The 24126-nt window shown below is 33.5% G+C and overlaps 1 protein-coding gene across 1 annotated transcript in view; it reads right to left on the reverse strand.

Moving 5' to 3' along the window:
- Window positions 1-24126, reverse strand: part of Oatp26F (Organic anion transporting polypeptide 26F) — a 127351-nt gene that overhangs the window by 20610 nt on the left and 82615 nt on the right. Inside the window, exons 4-5 of the mRNA XM_075295506.1 lie at window positions 16883-16985; window positions 3510-4430 (exon numbers count right to left, since the gene is read on the reverse strand). Coding sequence (XP_075151621.1) covers window positions 3510-4430; window positions 16883-16985 — 1024 coding nt within the window. The remainder of the gene's footprint in view (window positions 1-3509; window positions 4431-16882; window positions 16986-24126) is intronic.

Genomic DNA, 24126 nt, shown 5'->3' on the forward strand with positions numbered 1-24126 from the left:
GAAATCGCCTCACAAATATCCATGTCTTTACCGCTCTCCTTGCTAATCACGGAAATAGTTAAAGTAGTAGGAACTGTATTTTCCAATATGTGAAATATTGATGCCTCACACCCTCCGTCAAAAGAGTCCTCTTCTGAAATTTTGCATAGTCTCGAAATCGAATCTGCTATATTCTCTTTCCCTGGGCGATATATTACCTTAAATTTGAAGGCTTGTAGCCTCAGCAGCCACCTTTCAATTCTAGCTGGCGGTTTCGATGTTGGTTTGAAAATTGCTTCTAATGCTAGATAATAATAAAATCGTTCTACCGAACAAACTAAAGCCAAACTCTCCTTCTCCGTTTGAGAGTATTTTTTGTCAATGGCTGACAAACTTTTACTTGCAAAAGTTATTATTCTTGGTTGTCCCTCATCATTAAATTGTAGTAAAACGGCCCCTAGGGCCACAGGACTTGCATCGGCAATCACTCGCGTTTTTAACCTTGGGTCAAAATATGACAAGTTTGGTATCTCTGATAACATTAATTTCAATTTGTTGAAGGCTTGCTCTTGACTTTGACCCCATGAAAATTTGTAAGCAATATCCTTAAAGGCTCCGTAATATCTGCTAAATCCGGTAAAAATTTGCCTATATAACGTCACCAGGCCCAAAAAACTGCGCACTTCCTCTTTTGATTTTGGAGCTCGGAATTCTTTTACATCTTTAATTTTATCCGGATCTGCAGTAAACCCTTCCGAAGAAAGTACATGTCCAAGAAATACAAGCTTCTTTACTTTCCATATACATTTTGTTTGATTTAAAGTAACATTGTTTTTCTTTAGAACAGCTAAAACGGATTCTAACGCTTCGTCATGATCTCTATCGCAGCTTCCAAAAACTATAATGTCATCAATATAGTTCAGAGCATTTCGACATGTAGAAAGCATCCCTTCGATTATTTTCTGAAAAATCTCGGGAGCTGAGTTCACTCCAAACATAAGCCTTTTATATCTATCGACTTGCCTCATCCAATTCTAGTTGGTGGTACGCTGATTTAAGATCCAGCCTAGAAAAGATTTTTGCGTTCTTTAATCTGCTCATAAATGATTCAAAAGTCGGTAGAGGATAATTTTCGCGAAGAATGGCGCGATTGGCACATCTCATGTCCACACATAGACGGATATCATCGTTTCCTTTGAAGGCAATTACTATCGGCGAAATCCACTTGCTATGTCCATTAACCGGTTCTATAATGTCAAGTCGTAATGCCTCGTCTATCTTATTTGACACTTTTTCTTCCAACGCAATTGGGACTCGGCGAACGGGTTGTTGTATTGGTTTGATTGTGTGATCTATAGACAGAGAAACTTTAATTCCATGTATTTTGGGAAAAGGTTGTTGTTTGTCATCGACGTTGTTGACATAAAGTCCAAGTCTTAACACATTTAGTTGAAGAGCCGTTTCTCTACCTAAAAGTGATTGGTGTCCGTTCCTGATGACATAGAATGACGATATGATCTCGCTTCTATTTCCCACGCAAATAGGAGCATCGAAAACAACAACAATTTCCAAAGGCTGTTTAGCAACGTAGGCTTTGAACTGGTTTTCAGAATGAGATCGAATATTCCACATAACAGCCCCGGAAGAACAAAGGATTTCCCAATCATTCTCACTCACAAGATTGAAACGGCAACCAGAGTCGATTACCATAGTAATATTTCTCCCACCAACCGTACATGATATATTTTCCTGATTGCTGTCACCATGATTGACATTAAAACAGCCAAATTCACGATGGTCTGGTGATAATTGTCCTTGCTCCTCGATACATCGCACATTAGTTGATTGGCGGTTCCTTTTGTATGGGCCATCATTGTTGTTCACCTCGCGTCTTCTTTTCTTTGTTCTGCACTTAATTGCAAAATGTCCCACCAATAAACACTTATTGCATTTTGCATTCTTTGCTGGGCAATCAGTATAGTTTGCAGAATGTCCTTTTCTACCACACCGACCACATTCGATCAACGAATTTGATTCAGTAGAATTCTTGGTGGAAATTTTATTCACTTGCTCTTTTTCTGTATTAAACATACATCTTGATGTGCCGTTGATTTGTTCGTGTACTTGGCAAGCTTCTACAATTTCCGAGAGACTTTGTTCCTTTTCCAACAATCGTTTTTTTAAATCTAGTGGTGCCCATGAATCTATTATTTTGTCCTTAATGGATATTTCTTCAATTTCTTCTTTTGTAGTGCCAAAGGAACATTTAGCTACCTGTTGTCGCAATCGTAGTAAAAATTTGTTAAAATTTTCACCCTCAACAGGAACAATGCTTCGAAACAAATGTCTCTCGAAAGTTGTATTTCTCTTTGGAGAGAAATATTCATTTAATTTCGCAACCAAAACATCAAAAATCTTTTCCTTGTCAGCATCTAGGGCTCCTGGGATGTTAAAAATTACTTCCTGCAACTGCGGACCACCCAAGTGCAGAAGTTTATTCTTTTTCTTCACGTTATCAGTGATTTCTTCTGCTGCCAAATAAAGGTTAAATGATCTTAACCACTTTTCCCATTCGTGGCGTATAAGGGTTTTGTCTATCACATCGCACAGGAATGGCTTAATTATTTCTGCCATTTCACCAACCGTATAGCTGTAAGGACAAATGTATACATTAACCGGTTGTTGTGCAGCAATGCGTGTACTCTTTTATTGACAGTTGACATTTACCCAATGCCGAATTTAATCGGTAACATACCAATTTTTATCTTCTCGGAAGTCTTGAAATGCAATTTAATGCCCTTCCACTCTCTCAACAATTTTTATTTTCGCAATTTAATGCAATTTTCTTGGATTCAACGAAGCACTGAAAATGTCCTCAATTTTTTTTAACCGTGGCCCGTTTTGCACTCGTCGCCAATGTATTAACCCACAATTTCCAATAATCAAAACACTTTATTCTAGTGCAAAACGCTGAACTTAAACTGTTATTTTATTGGTTCTTATTTCTTAACACAACTCAAAAAGACTCCAAAAATACATCACTCTACTTATCGAATCCTCAGTATAATCGATAACAATCAGTGTTGCCACAAACAGTTTATTGACTTTTGGATAAGGAAACAAAGTTTATATCAGAGAAATGCGTCTTCTATGCTAAGCAAAATTTGCATTCATATTTTACATGAAATCATGAAATCTTTGGCATCAGACAATATTTTTTCAGTGCGCATTCATACGAACTACAAAATCTCAGAAAAGCAGTTGTCTACAATTTTTTGAAATTACGGAAAATTTTTGAAAAAATATATCATTAGTATTGCATAATGGCAATGGTTAAACAAGATTCTTCAAACATCAGGATAAATTTCAATTTGAATATAAAAAATTATGAATGCCTCCGGTGAAACCCGAAGTTAAAATTATTGACGATTAGATAATAAAAATGATTTTTTATTTTATCCATCTAGTTAAGTATGATCTTCGTAAATAGTAGCATCAATTAGTTCTGAACCGATTATATATGCACTTACCTCAGAGTAGCCGAAAGAGCTGGCATTGTGGCCAAGAATGTAAAAAGCATCAGAATAAAACATAAAGTCACGAAATACGGTAGATATTGACAAGATGATGAGCACATAGTATTGGTGGCCGAATATTCAGGCAATGGCATGGCCACAATGCATTCGCAATCCCTATACGATTTGCTATCGTTCAGTGATATCTCAGTCGCACAACCAGCATAGCAAGGATTATAGTACATGACATTGTCAGCTCCGCATATCGGATCATACATGTATCGGCTACAGGAACAATTCGCATTGCACGCAGCATCAAGTTCGATATTCAATCCAAATACCTGAGAGTGCTTCATTTGACCAGGATCCCGATATGATGTTGTAACACCAGCAAAATCCAGATTTGGGCAGGAGAGCAGGAAGCAACTAGTAAAGAGGGTAGCAATTGCAGTCACAATTAGGCAGAGCTTTATTATGCCGGCACAATTGAGATTGAATTTCTTCACTAAATATCCCCCAAGGAATGTGCCACCGCCACCTGCTGGTACTGTGATCAAGCCCATGAGCAAGGCCGACCACACTGGGGATATACTGAATTGATTTTCGATTTGCTTGGGAAGAAATGCCGCGAAGCCAGCTATGATCATACCCTCAGAGGCTCCAGCTAAGTTAAGGAAGACGAAAGTAGGATTTTTCAACAAAGACAACACAGCTAATGGCAGTTCCTTGATTTTAGTAAAAGCAGTTGGTTGATCAACGTTTTTGTTGGCATTATAGGCTTCGGATATTTTTTCCTGTTGCAATTTCTCCGAACCCGGCAATGAGGTCGGATATCCAAAAATCGGTATGGCCAAGATGAAACAAGCTACGGCAGCAAATACAAAACCAATCCACCACGCTCCAATCCAAACTTTGCTTGCACTGGTTAAGTTTAATCTGAAAGTGAAGAAAGTTAATGGGATTGTCAATCATCTCATTTGAAGCCTAATGTTTGATGTAAAGAATTTCACGTGGATTTGATGAAATATACTCCTTCAAGAAGATGGCTTAAAATGGACCATTTCCCGAAGTTAAATACTAATTCAGTTTCTGTATATATAAGTAAGTAACATTTTGGCTGTACGCAAGCGCCAGCTATCGTCGTGGTCAAGACAAACTCGGGTACAGTACGGTTCTCAAAGTTATGTAAAATGTGCCAACCAGATTGGATTACACTCTGGGGAAACCGCTTCTCGACAAAAAATTTGAAGCACTGATTACCAAGGGTGAAATTTTAGACCATCCAAACGAAATATTATACCAACGAACATTTGTTATTGCGGAAAAAAATTATTTTTTTTGTGACAAACGTTGATTTTACAGGCTGTAAAAAAAGTCCAGATTTTTTTCATTTTCTGTAATATAAAGAATGTAGAAGCAAATATCAGATTTCATAAATTCTTTTCAAATTTATTCTTTTTCCCGGACCATTTGTATATGCAGAGTACATGTGTGCTTGCTATACACTGTTAGAAAAATATGTTTTTCATATGTTCCGATATAAACAAAATGTGTTTCGGGCACGATTTTAAACCACAATATATTTAAGTGCGAACATGTAATGTTCCTGAACTAACACTAAATGTTTGGGACATCTATGTTAATATGTTAGAATATATTATGTTTGGGGCATGAATGTTTCATAAAAATCATATGTGAATACAAACATATATAAATTTACAAATTTCGACTAAACATACATATGTTGTGATATTTTATTCAAAGCGACAGAGAGAGTATAGAGAGAAATAGAGATGGAAACCGGGAGAGTTGACGAAAGATATCAATATAACACAGCAAAAGAGTCAAAAGAGAACAATTTCTGTGAAACCGCTTGTATGTTGTTTCGGAAAACTGTTTTATGATAAGGCCAAAAATTTGATATGTTTAAGTCTAAATATTATTTAATTTGAATAAAGAGAATAAACATTCTGAACCAAGAGAATAGACATTTGAAAAACAAACAGCTTATGTTTTCGCCTTGAGAGCAGCATTTTATGTATGTGTGGACATGTGTTTTGTTTATCATTTTGGCATTATGGGCACAATTTTTTTCTTGGTTCGTTAAAAGAAATCAGGGGTTTTCATAAAAATAACGAAAGGGCACTATACTCTTTTTAGAGTTGGGACAGTAAAATGAAATAAGGAGGAAATAGTGAAAAATTACACAGTAAAATGTAAAAAAAAACAAACTTTAGTTCCTCTTTATTAAAAAGTAGTCCACGAGGAGTTGACGGACACCATCAAATATAAAAGCGGGCATTAAGTTCGAGTTTTACAGCTAAAACAATTTAAAAAGTTTATTTTCTTTAAAATGAATTATTAAAGAAAAATAAAAGGAATTTTAGAGCGATGGTGTTAAATGCTAGTAAAAAACTGTTCACGCCTAAATAAATGTATGTTTATATTATAAAATTATTTATGTATGTTTATACTCGACTCCACGTTCTTCTTTTGTTAGAGTTTTTGAATTCCTTCCAAATTTTAAAGTTTTGTACCAAAAACAGTTTTTTTTACAAAATTGTTATTTTTCCAATAAAAAATAATATTTTATCCAAAAATCAGTCAATTTCGTTTATATCAAGCACTGTTACTGACTATAAATCTTTAATAACGCACATTTCGAAGTTTCATTTAAAAAAAATTAATATAGTGTAAATATAAATGTGTAAATTAAAAAAAAAAAAAAAACAAAAAAAAAATGTTCGGTCGGAGCAGGGATTGAACCCACGACCCTTTGCATGCAAGGCAGACATGCTAACCACTGCTCCACGTGGCAAACAAATGTATGTTTCTGTTAAATAATGTTATGTTTGCATAGGCTCGTGGGCGCTGCAAACTATGCTATATAAATGTAACTTAAAACGATAATTATCTACTGGTGACTATAACAGCTACGTAGCCCAGTGGATAGTGTGTTGGCTTACAAACTGTATGGTCCTCGGTTCGATTCTCCGTGCAGGCGAAAGGTAAAATTTAAAAAATTTATAAAAGTGAATAATTTCTTCAACATCATTTGTATTACAGAGAAAGGTGCCAATAACTAAAAAAATTCGTGGAAGTGAAAATTACGAGTATGTTAGGAAATTCTTCCAAGCATATAATATTTTTGGCTCAAAATGCTTCCAAACATATAATATGTTCACATAAAACAAACATATTAATGTTTCGGCAGTATGCAATAATATATGTGCTTCCTGCAAAATATGTTTGGAACATATGTTAAAGAAGCGATTTTTTTTGAGGGTGTATGAGTACACTTATTCGAAGAGTCGAAAAACAACTGGTACACATTTATATGAACAACAAAATGTACGAATAACTTCTCCTTGCTACTCTGATGTCTTCTCTACCAACGAATGCATATTCCTCTATCGCCCTTATTTAAGTGTACACAGACCGATCACGTCGAGTATGTTATGAGAACAAAACTGCATGGAGGCAGGAGTGAAAAATCAAAATTTTATATTATACTTATATTATATTATGACAAAGCGTACCATTTGGGTTCAAATTGTACCAAATTTCAAAAATAATAGATTAGAATCCCAGCAAAAAATGGAGCACTATTTCAGCAGGATTGTAAGGGAGCGAGGCAGCACCAACTGCTTACAAAACAACAGAATCAGCGCTGATTTCCGTGGACGATGTCCCGATTTAGAGCAGCATCTACATAGCGCTGATATAATTGCCCATTTTAATAGAAATATTGCTCAGAAGTGATATATAATCTAGAGTATAGCATTGTTGGCGTGAAGGAAAACAGCAGGACCTTTCAGGCATCTATACTGCATGAATTGGTTGCAATAACGTAAACGAATGATCATAAACTAGTTTGATTACTCGGTTACGTCATTGCCACCGATTAATGCCGTGTGGATGCACTGCCTACTTTATTGTATACCAAAAAGTGCAAATAAACTCATACTGCTCAAGTATTTTTTGCTGGGAGAAATAAATAAAAATTATTTATTAACTAAATAACGAATGTGCCATTTGTAAAGGTTTGTAGCCAAGGAAACTGTAAAAACCACACGCACAGTAAAAACCTGTTTGGACATGGTTGCCGCATCCATTTAATGTTTATCTAGAGTATGTAATTGTAGCGAAAACCACACTCAGAAAATTTAACGGCTTAACTACAAGTAAATTCCATAATATTGAGTAGTTCAAAATTTTACTCACAGTTAGTTAAATTTAACTATTGATGAACAAAATTAACTCAGTCGAAGTAAATTGAACTTACGGGCATTACCAGCAAAATGGTTAAGAACTCCCAATGAGTTCGTAAATGGACTGAAGCAAATATAATAATAGGGAATACGTATTTTCTCGAACGTACGAAGAAGTTTCTCAGCGTTACTGAACTTTTACTGTGCAATATTACGAAGTCTAGTTGGACACGAAATTTCCATTTTTAGTATAAATAAACTAACGATTAATGTCAATTCTAACTACCGTTGAGTGAATCTATTTCTAGACAATAGTTCGTCTCCGAACCATGTGCTCGTGTGGTGTTTCAAAAAATAGACACATGAATACATGCAGCCAAGCTAGAAAAGAATAAACAAAGTCACATTTGGTTGTTGATGAGTGTAAGAGCTAAGTGGCCCAGTGGATAGTGTATTTAGTTAGAAAACTGATGGTACGCGGTTCGATCCTCTCTCCGGACAAAAGGTAAAATTTTATAAAATGATAAAAATTAAATCTAATAAATGATTCTAAAGGATTTGTATTACAGAAGAGTAAGTGGTTTGTACTAAATATAATATGACATGTACACCCTCATAAAAAATCGCTTCTTTAACATATGTTCCAAACATATTTTGTAGGAAGCACATATATTATTGGATACTGCCGAAACATTAATATGTTTGTTTTATGTGAACATATTATATGTTTGGAAGCATTTTGAGCCAAAAATATTATATGTTTGGAAGAATTTTTCCCAAACACGATTGTGCTCATTCCCTAACATACTCGTAATTTGCACTTCCACGAAGTTTATTAGTTCTTGGCACCTTTTTCTGTAATACAAATAATATTGAAGAAATTATTCACTTTTATAATTTTTTTTAAATTTTACCTTTCGCCTGCACGGAGAATCGAACCGAGGACCATACAGTTTGTAAGCCAACACACTATCCACTGGGCTACGTAGCTGTTATAGCACCATTAGATAATTATCGTTATAAGTTACATTTATTTAGCATAGTTTGCAGCGCCCACGAGCCCGTGCAAACATAACATTATTTAACAGAAACATACATTTGTTTGCCACGTGAAGCAGTGGTTAGCATGTCTGCCTTATATGCAAAGGGTCGTGGGTTCAATCCCTGCTCCGACCGAAAACTTTTTTTTTTATTTACACATGTATATTTATACTATATTAAATTTTTATAATGAAACTTCGAAATGTGGGTTATTAAAGATTTATAGTCAGTAACAGTAACGAAATTGACTGATTTTTGGATAAAATATTATTTTTTATTGGAAAAATAACAATTTTGTAAAAAAAACTGTTTTTGGTACAAAACTTTAAAATTTGGAAGGAATTCAAAAACTCTAACAAAAGAAGAACGTGGAGTCGAGTATAAACATACATAAATAATTTTATAATATAAACATACATTTATTTAGGCGTGAACAGTTTTTTACTAGCATTTAACACCATCGCTCTAAAATGCCTTTTATTTCTCTTTAATAATTAATTTTAAAGAAAATAAACTTTTTAAATTGTTTTAGCTGTAAAACTCGAACTTAATGCCCGCTTTTATATTTGATGGTGTCCGTCAACTCCTCGTGGACGACTTATTAATAAAGAGGAACTAAACTTTGTTTTTATACATTTTACTGTGTAATTTTTCACTATTTCCCCCTTATTTCATATTACTCTCCCAACTCTAAAAAGAGTATAGTTCCCTTTCGTTATTTTTATGAAGACCCCTGATTTCTTTTAACGAACCAAGAAAAAATTGTGCCCATAATGCCAAAATGATAAACAAAACACATGTCCACACATACATAAAATGCTACTCTCAAGGCGAAAACATATGCTGTTTGTTTTTCAAATGTCTATTCTCTTGGTTCCGAATGTCTATTCTCTTTATTCAAATTAAATAATATTTAGACTTAAGCATATCAAATTTTTGGCCTTATCATAAATCAGTTTTCCGAAACAAAAGCGGTTTCACAGAAATTGTTCTCTTTTGATTCTTTCGCTGTGTAATGTTGATATCTTTCGTCAACTCTCCCGGTTTCCATCTTTATTTCTTTCTCTATACTCTCTCTGTCGCTTTGAATAAAATATCACAACATATGTATGTTTAGTCGAAATTTGTAAATTTATATATGTTTGCATTCACACGTATGATTTTTATGAAACATTCATGCCCCAAACATAATATATTCTAACATATTAACATAGATGTCCCAAACATTTAGTGTTAGTTTAGGAACATTACATGTTTGCACTTAAATATATTGTGTTTTAAAATTGTGCCCGAAACACATTTTGTTTATATTGGAACATATGAAAAACATATTTTTCTAAGAGTGTACTATTATATTAAATTTTTACTACGAAATTGTAAAGTATGTTTTATAAAAGACTTAAAGTCAGAAAAGAGAAGTGCTTGATATAAACGAAATGGACTGAGTTCAAATCAAATATTATTTTTTTATTGCAACAATAAAAATTGTGTAACAAATAAAGGTTTTTGTATACAAGTTTAAAATTTTCGAAGAAATTCAAAAACTCTTACAAAAGAAGAACGTGAAGTCGAGTATATATAAATATTTTTCCATCGAATCTTAAGGTTAACGATAACCATTCAAAAGCACATTATATTTAAATTCTAAACAGTAATTTTAAAACAGCACATAAATTTATTTTGGTGTGAATAATTGTTTGCTAGCATGTAACACCATTAATTTAGAAATACAAATAAATATATAAATTTTTATTAACGAATAATTTTGTACTTAATTTAATTCTTAAAGCCGGTATTAATTGGCATTATCACGTTAAAATGGCCATGTTTACCCTTTTACTTTTCTTTAATAATTTCTTTTAAAGAAAATAAACTTATTCAATTGTTGCTTTGGATCTTTCCCCACCATGTTATAATACAATTTACTGGAAAAAGTTGTAATGTTATTCTGGTTTTGCCGCTAAAATGAGAAATAATTTTAGCGGCAAAACTCGAACTCAATGCCCATTTTTATTTTCGAAAAAACCCGTCAACTCCTCTTGGACTACTCATTAATAAAGAGGAACTAATCTTAGTTTTTATAGATCTTCAAAGGTCGATACTTTCAATGAAGTCGTGGTGTCGTTATAATTAAGTGATTTGACTTAAAAATGGGTATCATAACACGAAAGAACAAATTTTGGACTAAGGTCAACTTGACTTTAATAATTCAGAAAAATTCTCTAAAATTAATGAAACTGTCTTTAAATTTGTTGCATTTTTGCATCTTGACTACAAGGCAAAATTCATTAAAAATAGGATATGTTTTTCAATACTTTATTTTAAAGATATTTTTTACTTGAAACATAGCATCATTTCTACTGGAAGTCTTGTTTTTAACGGACATTTTATAGCATATGGAAAAAAAAAACTGAAAAAGCGAAAAATTGAAATGTGCTTCGTAGAGTCAAGTACACAAAACCCCATTTAAAAGAGAATTGTGTCTTAAAAGCATCCTTACTTGTATTCTCCGCTTCTTTGGTTCGGAATCAATACCAAAATTGTTAAAGTGGAGACACAATCTTTGGAACCGGACATGCTTTTTGTTCAGTGTATAGTGCCCTTTCGTTAGTTTTTATGAAGATCCCTTTAATTACCTTTGTTTGAATATTTTGACTTACTCGTCCTACGTTCCGATTTGTTTTGACGAAACAAAAAAATTGTGCCCGTAATGCGAAAATGATAAACAAAACTCATGCTCCTTTTTTAAAATATATTTTATCTTGGTTCCGAATGAATTTTCTCTCCGAATACTCATTCTAATATTTTACTTTAGCATATACAATTTTTGGCGAAGTCTTATATCACAACATATATATGTTTACTCATAATATGTAAATTTATACTTGTTTATATTCACACGTAGTATTTTTCCCATATTTAATGAAATTTTCTTTGTGTATATATATTTGTAATGCGCCAATTGGTTACTTTCGTTATTTTACTTCCAGCATACACTTTGTCTCTCTTTGTAAACACATATATGTTTATGGGCTATTTCTAAATTAATATATGTTTGAATCCAAGCATATTATATTTACAAACATTTTATGTCCCAAACATAATATGTTCTAACATATTAGCATATATGTCCCAAACATATTATGCTAGTTTATGAACATTATATGTTTGCACTCAAAAATATTGTGTTTAAAAATTTGAGTTCCAAACATATAATGTTTATACCCAAACATATGAAAAACAGTCTTTTCGTCCGTGCAGCCTCAAAACCAAAAACTAAAAATTAATTTATAATGTCCCAGCTAAACCTGGGTAAGCACTAGTGATTCTTCCCATAATACCGGTAATCCAAAACTTACTACTTCCAGGGTTACCTGGGATTTTAAAGTAATAACTTACCTGGGTAGACCAAAAGTGATTTCTTTTATTAATACCATTAATTAAAATCATATCTTGAGGTACGGGTTCAAATCTTGCTGAGAGCCTCCATTTTTAACATATTTTTTGTTTTTTTTTTTCTTATTAAATATTTTGGAATACTTCAGGAATCATGTTTTTAAATCAACTTTTCTTCAAAATTAGCTTTTTGCTGGATTTTTTTTTAATAGAATAACCTCTACAGCGATTGTGGGCGCCGTCAATAGTAGCGAAAAGTAATGCATTTCAGAAAAAAATGCAACCAATTAATTGATAATGCCAACATAAATATACCCTTGTTTTCTTAAGTTGTATAGTACATAATTTATTACAAAACAACAGGACTGAGATCGATTTCTCCTGGCGTCATAGAGATTTTCAAAGTAGTCTAGCCTATATACTGTAATAATAATAAGTCGCTGGCACTGAATTTGTCCAAATGTGTTAACATCAAGCAATTAAAATCCATAACTGCTAAGCTTAATCTTCAGATCTATGTCTCTGGATACAGAAATTCCAAAAATCTCACTCACAATGTATTTCCATACCAATAATAAATATTTCTCATGAGTAACACAAAATCCAAATAAATATTTTTGTATTTGTTTATTTACTTTTTACTGACATTTAGTTTGACATTGTGGTGAGCTGCTTTTCTGTTGCTATTTTTGTTCTAGTGAGGCTATCTTATAAATAATTTTACCATGGTAATTACCAATCGTAATTGAAGTACAGTACATAAGTTCACACTTTATCTACTATTATGCCAATATATATATATGAAATCGAAAAAACAATATCAAGATTCTATCATTTATCCAAATAGAAAAAAAATTGGCACTATTGTCAGTTTTCGAACTTTTTTTCGAAAAGTTTTATTTTTTTATTAAAAATTGTTGTTGACACCATTTCTTTATGTCTCTTTGTTAAACGAAATGTGAATGCGGAAGATAATTAAAAACGTTCATATCATTCATAATAAAATGCCATTAAGCCAACCTTAACTACGGTTGGGAAAAGGCTGTCGCTCGTTGGTACATATCATTATCCTAGCAACTTCGATAAGGGATGATCGTAAGGTGGTTGCTATTGAAACTTCCACACCACACCTGTTCAAGGATTCGCACTCTGTCAACACGTAATCTATGTCGTATTTAGTTGTCAGTGTTAAAATTGTGTTTTATTAGTCCCCAGACACCGAGCTCGGTTAGAGCGTATCTTGTGAAAGTGATTTACTACATTCTTAACGCGCTTTATGTTATTCCAAGGTGTATTGTATTGTATTGTTATACCCTCCACCATAGGATGGGGGTATAGTAACTTTGTCATTCCGTTTGTGACACATCGAAATATTGCTCTAAGACCCCATAAAGTATATAACATATATTCTGGGTCATGGTGAAATTCTGAGTCGATCTGTTGAAATCACGCTAACTTCCGAACGAAACAAGCTATCGACTTGAAACTTGGCGCAAAAAGTTGTTATTAATGTAGATCAGATGGTATTGCAAATGGGCCATATCGGACCACTTGCACATATAGCCCCCATATACACCAACCCCTAGATTTGACCTCCGGAGCCTCTTGAAGGAGCAAAATTCATCCGATCCGGTTGAAATTTGGTACGTGGTGTTAGTATATGGTCTCTAACAACCATGCAAAAATTGGTCCATTTCGGTCCATAATTATCTATAGCCCTCATGTAAACCGATTTCCAGATTTGACCTCCGGAGCTTCTTGGAGGAGCAAAATTCATCCGATCCGGTTGAAATTTGGTACGTGGTGTTAGTATATGGTCTCTAACAACCCTGAAAAAATTCGTCATATCGGTCCATAATTATATATAGCCCCCATATAAATCGACACCCAGATTTGAAGTAGCAAAATTCATTCGATTCGGTTGAAATTTGGTACATTGCGCTAGTATAGGACCGCTAACAGCCATGCAAAAATTGGTCCACATCGCCCTATAGTTATATATTGCCGATGGCCAATCATACAAAAAAAGGTCCAAATTTTATTACTGTAGAAAGTTGTTTCAAAATTGTATTTCTATAGAAAATTTTGTCTAAATTTTATTGCTATAGTAAATTTTGTCAAAATTTTATTTCTATAGACAATTTTGTCAAACTGTATTATATACGTATTTAATCAGTCTTTTTTTGGTTTAATATATACCCCGCATGGACTAACTTACAATTTAGAAGACGATGTTAAGAAGTTTTAAGATACCTTGTCATCGGCAAGTGTTACCGCAACCCAAGAAATTCGATTGTGAATGACAGTCTTTAGTAGAAGTTTCTACGCAATCCATGGTGCAGGGTACATAAGATTCGGCCTGGCCGAACTTACGGCCGTATATACTTGTTTTATTCTCTTCCGTTCTTCAAAGGACAACGCAAATTAAGGATATTTCTCACGTTTGTGACTCTCTGCAATATAGCCATGTTTTTTACGAAGGTAATGGTTGCACATAGCGACTTTCATATATATAGGTTCATATGTAAATATGCAATCTCTCATTCCAAATGAGAAATGGGGGAGGCGATTGCGAGGACACGTTTAAGATTTATTGCCGAATTGTCATCATGTAAACCAAGTTGTTAACTTGCTTCAATACAGATTGTACAAATGAAACGATCAAAAATTATTAAAAATAGTACGCGAGAAGAAAAATGTGGTTTCCGAAATATGAACTGAACAAAATATTGACGCGAGGCCAAAAATTTTATGTCCTTAAGTTACGAATTCTCTGATATAAAGTTCTTTCCTTGTCCAAAAGTCGATAACTTTTCAATGAAGTCGTATTGCCCTTATAGTTAAGTAATTCGACCTAAAATTGCGTAGCCTAAACTGCTATTTAGTAGAATCATTAGATCCATCTCAGGCTCTTCACAAACACAAAAAAAATAATTTCTTGCATTGAATAGTTTTGCACAGAGTATAGTATTATTAAGTGCAAAGATCCATCCAAAGAGTTTGGCTTCCTGAGTTTAGTTACGTCCTTCAATTTTCCATTCCATTCATTATTTCTTCTTACTATATTACTATAAACTATTTGAAGTAAGTTTACTTAATTTTCCATATTTTTTGTATCTTTAAAAAAAAACAAACAATGTCTGTCTTTAGTAGATGAAAAATATAAAAACCCGGAACGATGGAACTATTTCAAGGAAATATTTCCATTAAAAAAAATTCATAAGAATCTACAAATTTATTTAAAACAAGTATATAGGGCCGCAAGTTCGGCCAGGCCGAATCTTATGTACCCACCACCATGGATTGCGTAGAAACTTCTACGAAAGACTGTCATCCACAATCGAATTACTTGGGTTGTGGTATCTTAAAACTTCTTATTCCTGCATGGTTGTTGGATACCATATACAAACATCACGTACCAAATTTCAACCGAATGGGAAGTATTTTGCTCTTCCAAGGGGCTCTGGAGGTCAAATCTGGGGATCGGTTTATATGGGGCCTATATATAATTATGGACCGATATCGACCAATTTTTGCATGGGAGTTTGAGGCCATATATTAACACCACGTACCAAATTTCAACTGAATCAGATGAATTTTGGTCTTCCAAGAGGTTCCGGAGGTCAAATCTGGTGATCGGTTTATATGGGGGCTATATATAATTATGAGCCGATGTGGACCAATTTTTGCATGGTAGATAGAGACCATATACTAACATCACGTACCAAATTTCAGCCATATCGGATGAAATTTGCTTCTCTTAGAGGCCTCGCAAGCCAAATCGGGGGATCGGTTTATATGGGGGCTATATATAATTATGGACCGATGTGGACCAATTTTTGCATGGTTGTTCGAGACCATATACTAACACCATGTACCAAATTTCAGCCGGATCGGATGAAATTTGCTTCTCTTAGAGGCCTCGCAAGCCAAATCGGGGGATCGGTTTATATGGGGGCTATATATAATTATGGACCGATGTGGACCAATTTTTGCATGGTTGTTAGAGACCATATACTGACACCATGTACCAAATTTCAGCCGGATCGGATGAAATTTGCTTCTCTTAGTGGCCTCGAAAGCCAAATCGGGGGATCGGTTTATATGGGGGCTATATATAATTATGGACCGATGTGGACCAATTTTTGCATGGTTGTTAGAGACCATATACTAACACTATGTACCAAATTTCAGCCGGATCGGATGAAATTTGCTTCTCTTAGGGGCCTCGCAAGCCAAATCGGGGGATCGGTTTATATGGGGGCTATATATAATTATGGACCGATGTGGACCAATTTTTGCATGGTTGTTAGAGACCATATACTAACACCATGTACCAAATTTCAGCCGGATCGGATGAAATTTGCTTCTCTTAGAGGCCTCGCAAGCCAAATTTTGGGGTCCGTTTATATGGGGGCTATACGTAAAAGTGGACCGATATGGCCCATTTGCAATACCATCCGACCTACATCAATAACAACTACTTGTGCCAAGTTTCAAGTCGATAGCTTGTTTCGTTCGGAAGTTAGCGTGATTTCAACAGACGGACGGACGGACGGACGGACGGACGGACGGACGGACGGACGGACGGACATGCTCAGATCGACTCAGAATTTCACCACGACCCAGAATATATATACTTTATGGGGTCTTAGAGCAATATTTCGATGTGTTACAAACGGAATGACAAAGTTAATATACCCCCCATCCTATGGTGGTGGGTATAAAAAAAATACTCACTCGGATGTATCGACCTGCACAAAATCGGTATAGATGAGTAGTAGCTGTCCTCCCAGAACATAGCCAACAGCTGGTCCCAACATAGTCATTGTGTAGTAGGTACCTGTGAATGGAGATTTTAGAATTATTAGTTGCATAAAGAAGTTGTACAAAAAGTATTTTGTGTGAAATGCAAATACAGTCGAATAATGTCATAGTAGCTATTTTTGCGGCGACGATGTAACATTTTCAATGGACTGAATAGTCTAAGAGAGCCTGAAGCTTAATCGGGCTGACACTTTAACTTAACCTAACATTTTCACCTGCAAGCCTGAAAAATCCAATTGTCCTCAACTAAAATGTTATTATATTGATACAAAGAAACTTGTTTGAATTAAAAGACAATGGTCACGAATATTAAGCAAAACTAACATTTGCTCTTGAAACATGTTTGAGGTGATCATATTCCATCTCTGGATGTAGTTTTTCGTATTATTTGGGGTAATAACTCAAGAGCTTTTTGGTAATCATTATTTCACTAAAACTACACCCTCAAAAAAACTCGCTTCTGTAACATATTCTGCTTCAAACATATATATTTTCAGAATTTGTAAAAAAAAATTGTTTGTACTGTAAATTCTAAACATTTGTTTACTTGCAGCAAACTGTTTTAAATATAATAGTGTTAGAATACAAATAAAAACATATGTTCGTAATTTATTTTAATACACAAAATATGTAAATCAATAAGCAATCATGAATGTTTACTCAGTAACCTACACTTTTATTTGTTGGAATTAAACTTACAGTTTTACATATCTTTACAAGTCTTTCGTTATCTATCTCCGTCGTCAAACATATATTTTTTACATCGAAACATATGAAACACAGTCCTTTTCGTCCGTGTACATTGGCATTAAAACCAGTCGAGAAAGTAAAATGAAATAAGTGCGAACAGTGAAAAAATACACAGTGAGATATCTAAAAACAAAGTTTACTTCCTCTGTATTAAAGTGGAGACGAAGAAGTTGACGGACACTTTAAAACATAAAAGTATAAATGAAATAATTTACGAAATTATTAGTTAATAAAAAAATTATATGCATTTTGCGTTTCTAAATACTATAAACAAACAAAACAAAATTATGTGTGGGCTGAAAATATTATTGTTTAGCATTGAGTGGTTATCTTTAAAAAAACTGTAGGATTCGATAGAAAAATAATAATGTTTACTCTCGACTTGCGACAAATAACTTATAATTTCAGTAAGAACATAATATTATTTGGGAGAAAATGCTTCCAAACATTTAATTTTGGGTCAAAGTGTTTCCAAACATATTATATATTCACACAAAACAACCATCATAATGTTTTGGAAATATCCAAAAATATATGTGCTTCCCGCAAAAAATATGTTTGGGACATATGTTAGAGAAGCCAGGTGTATATAAACCGACTTCCAGATTTGACTGCTGAGCCTATGGTAGAAGAAATTTTGTTCGTATCGAATTTGTATTTTTGAATGCATTCAGCGCGGTATAAACAGAAAAAGTTAAGTGTTTTGGAAACTTCCATCTCTGTTATAAACACATGTTAAATTTTGTTTCGATCTGGCAACTCCTTTATATAGAAACAGGTGTTCAAAAAAGAAGCATCCGCAATATTTTTACAATGGAAAAATTAGAAATGCGTGCTGTCATCAAATATTTACATAAAAAAGGTTTATCGGAATCAGAAATGCATAATGATATGGTGAATGTGTTAGGTGAAAGTGCTCCTTCATATGCAACAGTAAAAATTGGGTTGCTGAATTTAAACGTGGTCGTACAAGCATTGAAGATGAACCACGTAGTGGACGTCCAAGAACAGCAACAACAACAGAAATTCTGGCCAAAGTGCATGATATGGTATTAAATGATCGACGAATAAAAGTGCGTGAAATTGTTAAAATCATGGGCATCTCAAATGATCGAGTCCATTAAATTTTGCATGAAGAACTACAGATGAAAACGCATTCTGCAAGATGGGTGCCGCATTTGTTAAGAGTCGATCAAAAACGCATAATAATGAAAATTTCTCAAGCTTGTTTGCATCGTTTTAAGCGAAATAAAATTGATTTTAAGCGTCGTTTCATAATTGTTGATGAGACATAGATCCACCACTATACTCCAGAGATAAAAGAACAATCCAAACAATGGACTGAAGGTGGAGGAAGTGCCCCAAAGAAGGCAAAAACAATTCAATCGGCTGGTAAGGTTATGGCAACGGTTTTTTTGGGACTTCAAAGGTATTTTATTGATTGATTATCTGCAAAAGGGTAAAACAATAAATTCAGAGTAACATACTATTGGAACCTTTTGGATCAATTAAATGTGCAAATTCGAGAAAAACGTCCTGGCTTACAACACAAAAAAATAATTTTTCATCAAGACAACGCACCAGCGCACAAGAGTGTTTTAACACACCCAGAAAAAAGTGATCCCTTCCTTAAGTTAAAATGAACTCATTGTGAAGAAAGTTGAACTTCGTATAGCGCCAAAGACATTTTTATTTGTTTGAATGATGTGATTTTCGTAGAAATTAGGTAGAATGCATTCCATATATTAGTTATAATTTTTCTATATTTATGTACCACTATACTACAGAATGAAAAAATTTAACTGAATTGAATTCATATATGGAATGATTTTATTGAACTTTTTTCATTCATTTGGACAATCTTACATATTTGTGGTAAACCTTTTACTTCAAATTTAGATCTGCTTACCTTCGTTTTTAAATACAATTTTATGTATTTATATAAGCAATTTTTTCTTCAATAAAAGACATATTTTATTAATATATTAAATACATTTATATAGAATCAACAGCATCGACTGGCCTTGAAATATTAAAACATATTTTTTTCTTCTTCTAGTACTTTTCACTTTGAATAGTTTGCTGCCTAGCAATTTTGTCCACCTTTTACAATTTCAATACCTACAAATATAAACAAAAAATCCAAAACCAATTTTTTCACAAAAGGTTAGCGTCACTGAATATTAACTGATAATTGAAGATTCCAAAATGAAGTCGAATGATGGGGTTGTTATTCTGCTGGTGGTTTCTTTTTTATAAAAAAAACGAATATTTTTCTCACTAATTTAAAATAACAAATATTTTATATATTTTATTTGTTTTATAATATTATTTTACTATATTATTTTTTTAACAATCTCTCCGTATACCATAACAACGCGATTCCAACTAAAAAAAACAACTCACGCGCAAACACATCGATTACATCGATGACAGGTATCGATTACAGGTAGATAAAAGAAATGTAGGAAATTTTCCTATATTCTAACAAGTGTGAACTAAAATAGTTTTCTATGCCAAGTGTTATTCGTATGTATGATAAGCTTTCTATAATAAAGGAAGTCAGAATTATCATTTTATAAGAAATCTTACTAAATTTGAGGAAACTTGGTTTTAGTTCGTTTTTTTTATTTTTACGAATGCTTTGTTATCAGTGAATAAAATTTTCTTTTCCAATAGTAAATTCTTATACCCAGCGAAGAAAACAGTATTAGTAAAATACCATGCTTTATTCTAGTTAATGAACTATTCCTAACTGCTTTCAGTTTAGGAGTTTTTTACTGAAACAAGTAAATTTTATTATTTCACACAAAAATTTAACTGAATGGAAATAAAATGGCTAAACTAAATTGATGAACATTTTTGCCTTTAGTTTCGAAGACACTTTTTTCTGGGTGCAGTGGCTAAAATCAACGAATTAAAGTATGAGCTGCTTGACCACCCACCTTAGATTAGGTTAGGTGGAAGCCCGATGTATCAGGCTCACTTAGACTATTCAGTCCATTGTGATACCACATTGATGAACTTCTCTCTTATCACTGAGTGCTGCCCGATTCCATGTTAAGCTGAATGACAAGGGACCTCCTTTTTATAGCCGAGTCCGAACGGCGTTCCACATTGCAGTGAAACCACTTAGAGAACCTTTGAAACGCTCAGAAATGTCACCAGCATTACTGAGGTGGGATAATCCACCGCTGAAAAACGTTTTTGGTGTTCGTTCGAAGCAGGAATCGAACCCACGACCTTGTGTATGCAAGGCGGGCATGCTAACCATTGCACCACGGTGGCCCCCACCTTATTCTCCTGATTTAGCTCCCAGTGACTTTTACTTGTTCCCAAATCCAAAAAAAAATCCTTGCTTGCAAGCGTTTTACCTCAAATGAAGATGCAATTACAGTTGTAAACCACTATTTTGAAGACCTTGAGGAAAACTATTTTAATCAAGGGATAGAATTGCTAGAAAATCGTTGGACTAAGTGTATAGAAGTTTCAGGAGATTGTATTGAAAAATAAAAATATTTTTGAAAAACTAACTATTCTCTTTCATTGATAGGCTAAGAAGTTTCCGAACCACACTCGTATAAAAAATCATCGAATTTAAAGACGATTTTAATAATATTGCAGATTTGTTCCCGATTTCTTACGACAAATTGACTTCAGTTAAGCAAAACTCGCTTTCATATTTTAAGGACATGATATCTTTGTTCCCAAGACGATATTTTTTTCTGTGCGAAAATTATTAAAGCCATCTAGAACTATGTTCCCTGCTGCGTAACAAAGCGTTGAAATTTATTTCATATTTTACATATCACATTTTTGTATGTTCTTTAATTTACTGTGATATTATTAGCAAGCATACAAATCACAGCTATTGGAGCTTATTCAAATGGACTCAACACTTGCAGTACCCCCGGCTTAAAAAGGGTCAGACTATGTGTGTCCATAGGCAGGAATAAAAACTCGTAAAGCAAATCAAGCAATCATATCTTGAGGGTTAGGAACACAAATTTTATTTTATGGGGGCAGACAGCTTATGGAATTGCCTGCGAAGCAAAAAAGGACTCGCACTCCAATGGCGGAACAAATTAGTCTCTCTCTTTGTCTTGAATTGTTTTTGAGGTCTTAGATTATCTTAACTGGAAACCAATAAATTTTCTAATATTTTCGATGTGTGTTTACTTACAGCCACTTGCATGGAGACACAAACACACATCAATTGAAATTGAAACTAAAACAGAAACAGAAACAACAGATCAAACAATCAGACGGAGGATAAATGGTAGAGCGAGTGAAATGCCATGGTGATGGGGTATACGCTACGCATATTGGCAATGTCATGGAAATCCTCCTTTGCCGTCTGTAAAAGTTTTGTTGATATTGTCTGAAGCTGGCATCGCTGGCTGATGGAGATGCATATCCTTAGAGCGGAAAGTACCACATCCAGCCGCTTGCTTATGCTTATTATGCATTAACGGCAGCAATAGCATGCTTCAAAGGATGTGCGTTTTGGTGCGTCCATATGTATTGTGTGTGTGTGTGGGAAGTTTTATTCCCCTGAATCAGCTATTTCACATTCAAAAGGACTTCTTTAATAAGCTTCAAATGACTCAGTTGCGTAGTGATGAGCAACCATGTGCCAAAAAGGTCTCTTATATGCTTCCTTCGCTTTTGGTGTGTGTTTTAAACTGGGTCAAGCAAATACTCCATCCAATCACGCATGTTAGCGAAAACAAAACCATCTTCTCTAAAAGGGTCCGTCTACTATGTGGGTGTCAAGCGATTCTCACAACTGGGGTGGAATGCTGCCAAAGAATTGACGGCATTCAAGTGTCAACTTTCTCTATGGAATGAATAGGCATCACTAGCCCCCTTGTTTCTTGACATATTAGTTTTTGTCACTGTTATCTGCTGTTATATTATATTTCCTTAGCATCATTTCATGATAAATCGAATGTTATAATGCACTCAAAAGTGAGAAAGAAGACACCTGAAGGTTTGTTTTACACCGCAAAATTGGAACTGCTTACATACGTTTTTAAATACAGTTTCATTTATTTATGTAGGCGCATATTTTCTTCAATAAAATACATGCTTTATTAATTATTAAATATATTTATTAAGAATCAAAATCACCGGCTGACCTTGAACTATTAGTTTATTATTCCACCATTTCCAATTTCCATGTAAAGTTCACTTTTCTCATCTGTAAAAAGTAATTTTTGCAACTTCTATCTTCCGGTTTTAATAAGTTGTTGCCTTTTACAATTTTAAAACCTACAAATATAAGAAAATTATAAACCAATTTTTTTCACAAAGGGCGTCACTGAATGTTACCCGATAATTGAAGATTCCAAAATGAAGACGAATGAAGGGGTTATTATTCTGCTGGTGTTTTATACACGATCACACAGAAAAACATTTCATGAACATTTTTCCAATTAAAATTTTAATTGATTTTTAAAAACTATTCAATTAAAAATTTAATTGATTCAAAAAATTTTTAATTAAAAAAAACTATATCAAAAAATTATAGTATGAATTAATTTTTTTATTGAATCAATTAATTATTTAATTGACTTTCAATTAATTTTTTAATTGACTTTCAATTAATTTTTTCATTGATACTATCATTTCTGTGATTGAAGACAATTCAATTAAAAATTAATTGGCACAATTAATTTCGGGACTGAAGACAAAAAAATATTTTTTTTTCTGTGTGCACGCATGTTGCTAGGCTTATATTGTTTTGCTATTGATTTTCAACAATTTTCAAAAAAAAACGCTTATTAACAACAACAACAAAATTATATATAAATTATGTGTATTTTTTCAAACAGTACCGACTATTATATTATTTTTTAACAATCGCTAGATCCGCTCCCAAACCTTTAGTTTTCAAATTTGAATATTTTGAATTTAACGTCAATAATTGAATTGCCAATAGATGGCTCTACGAAATAACGCCCCAATGAAATAAAGCCCCAAATAGAAAATGAAATAACACCCCAAACAAAAACATTTTTCGGGACTTTATTTAATTTTTAAGATTGGGATCTTATTTCATAATGAAATAACGCCTCAAAATAAAAAATTAAATAGTACTCCATAAATATATTTAGGGGTGTTATTTCATTTTACGTAAATTTGCAATTGACCGAAAATTACAAGATTTTTACTGTTTGAAATGCGGAACAGCCTACACAGAAAAAATAGTGTCTCGTAAATTTAAGAAGATTTTTACAATAATTTATTACAAGAATTTTCCAGAATTTTAGTTCATTTTTCGTATCTTCAACGAAAATTAACTACTCGAAAGGAAATTTTACAAATTCTAAGTAGCAATCGTTTAGTTCATGGCCTACAAAATACGATGGAAATTTCCTTAAAAAATTTCTTAACTGGTAGTT

The sequence above is a fragment of the Haematobia irritans genome, chromosome 2 (assembly GCF_050003625.1).
Source record: "Haematobia irritans isolate KBUSLIRL chromosome 2, ASM5000362v1, whole genome shotgun sequence".
NCBI lineage: Eukaryota > Metazoa > Arthropoda > Insecta > Diptera > Muscidae > Haematobia > Haematobia irritans.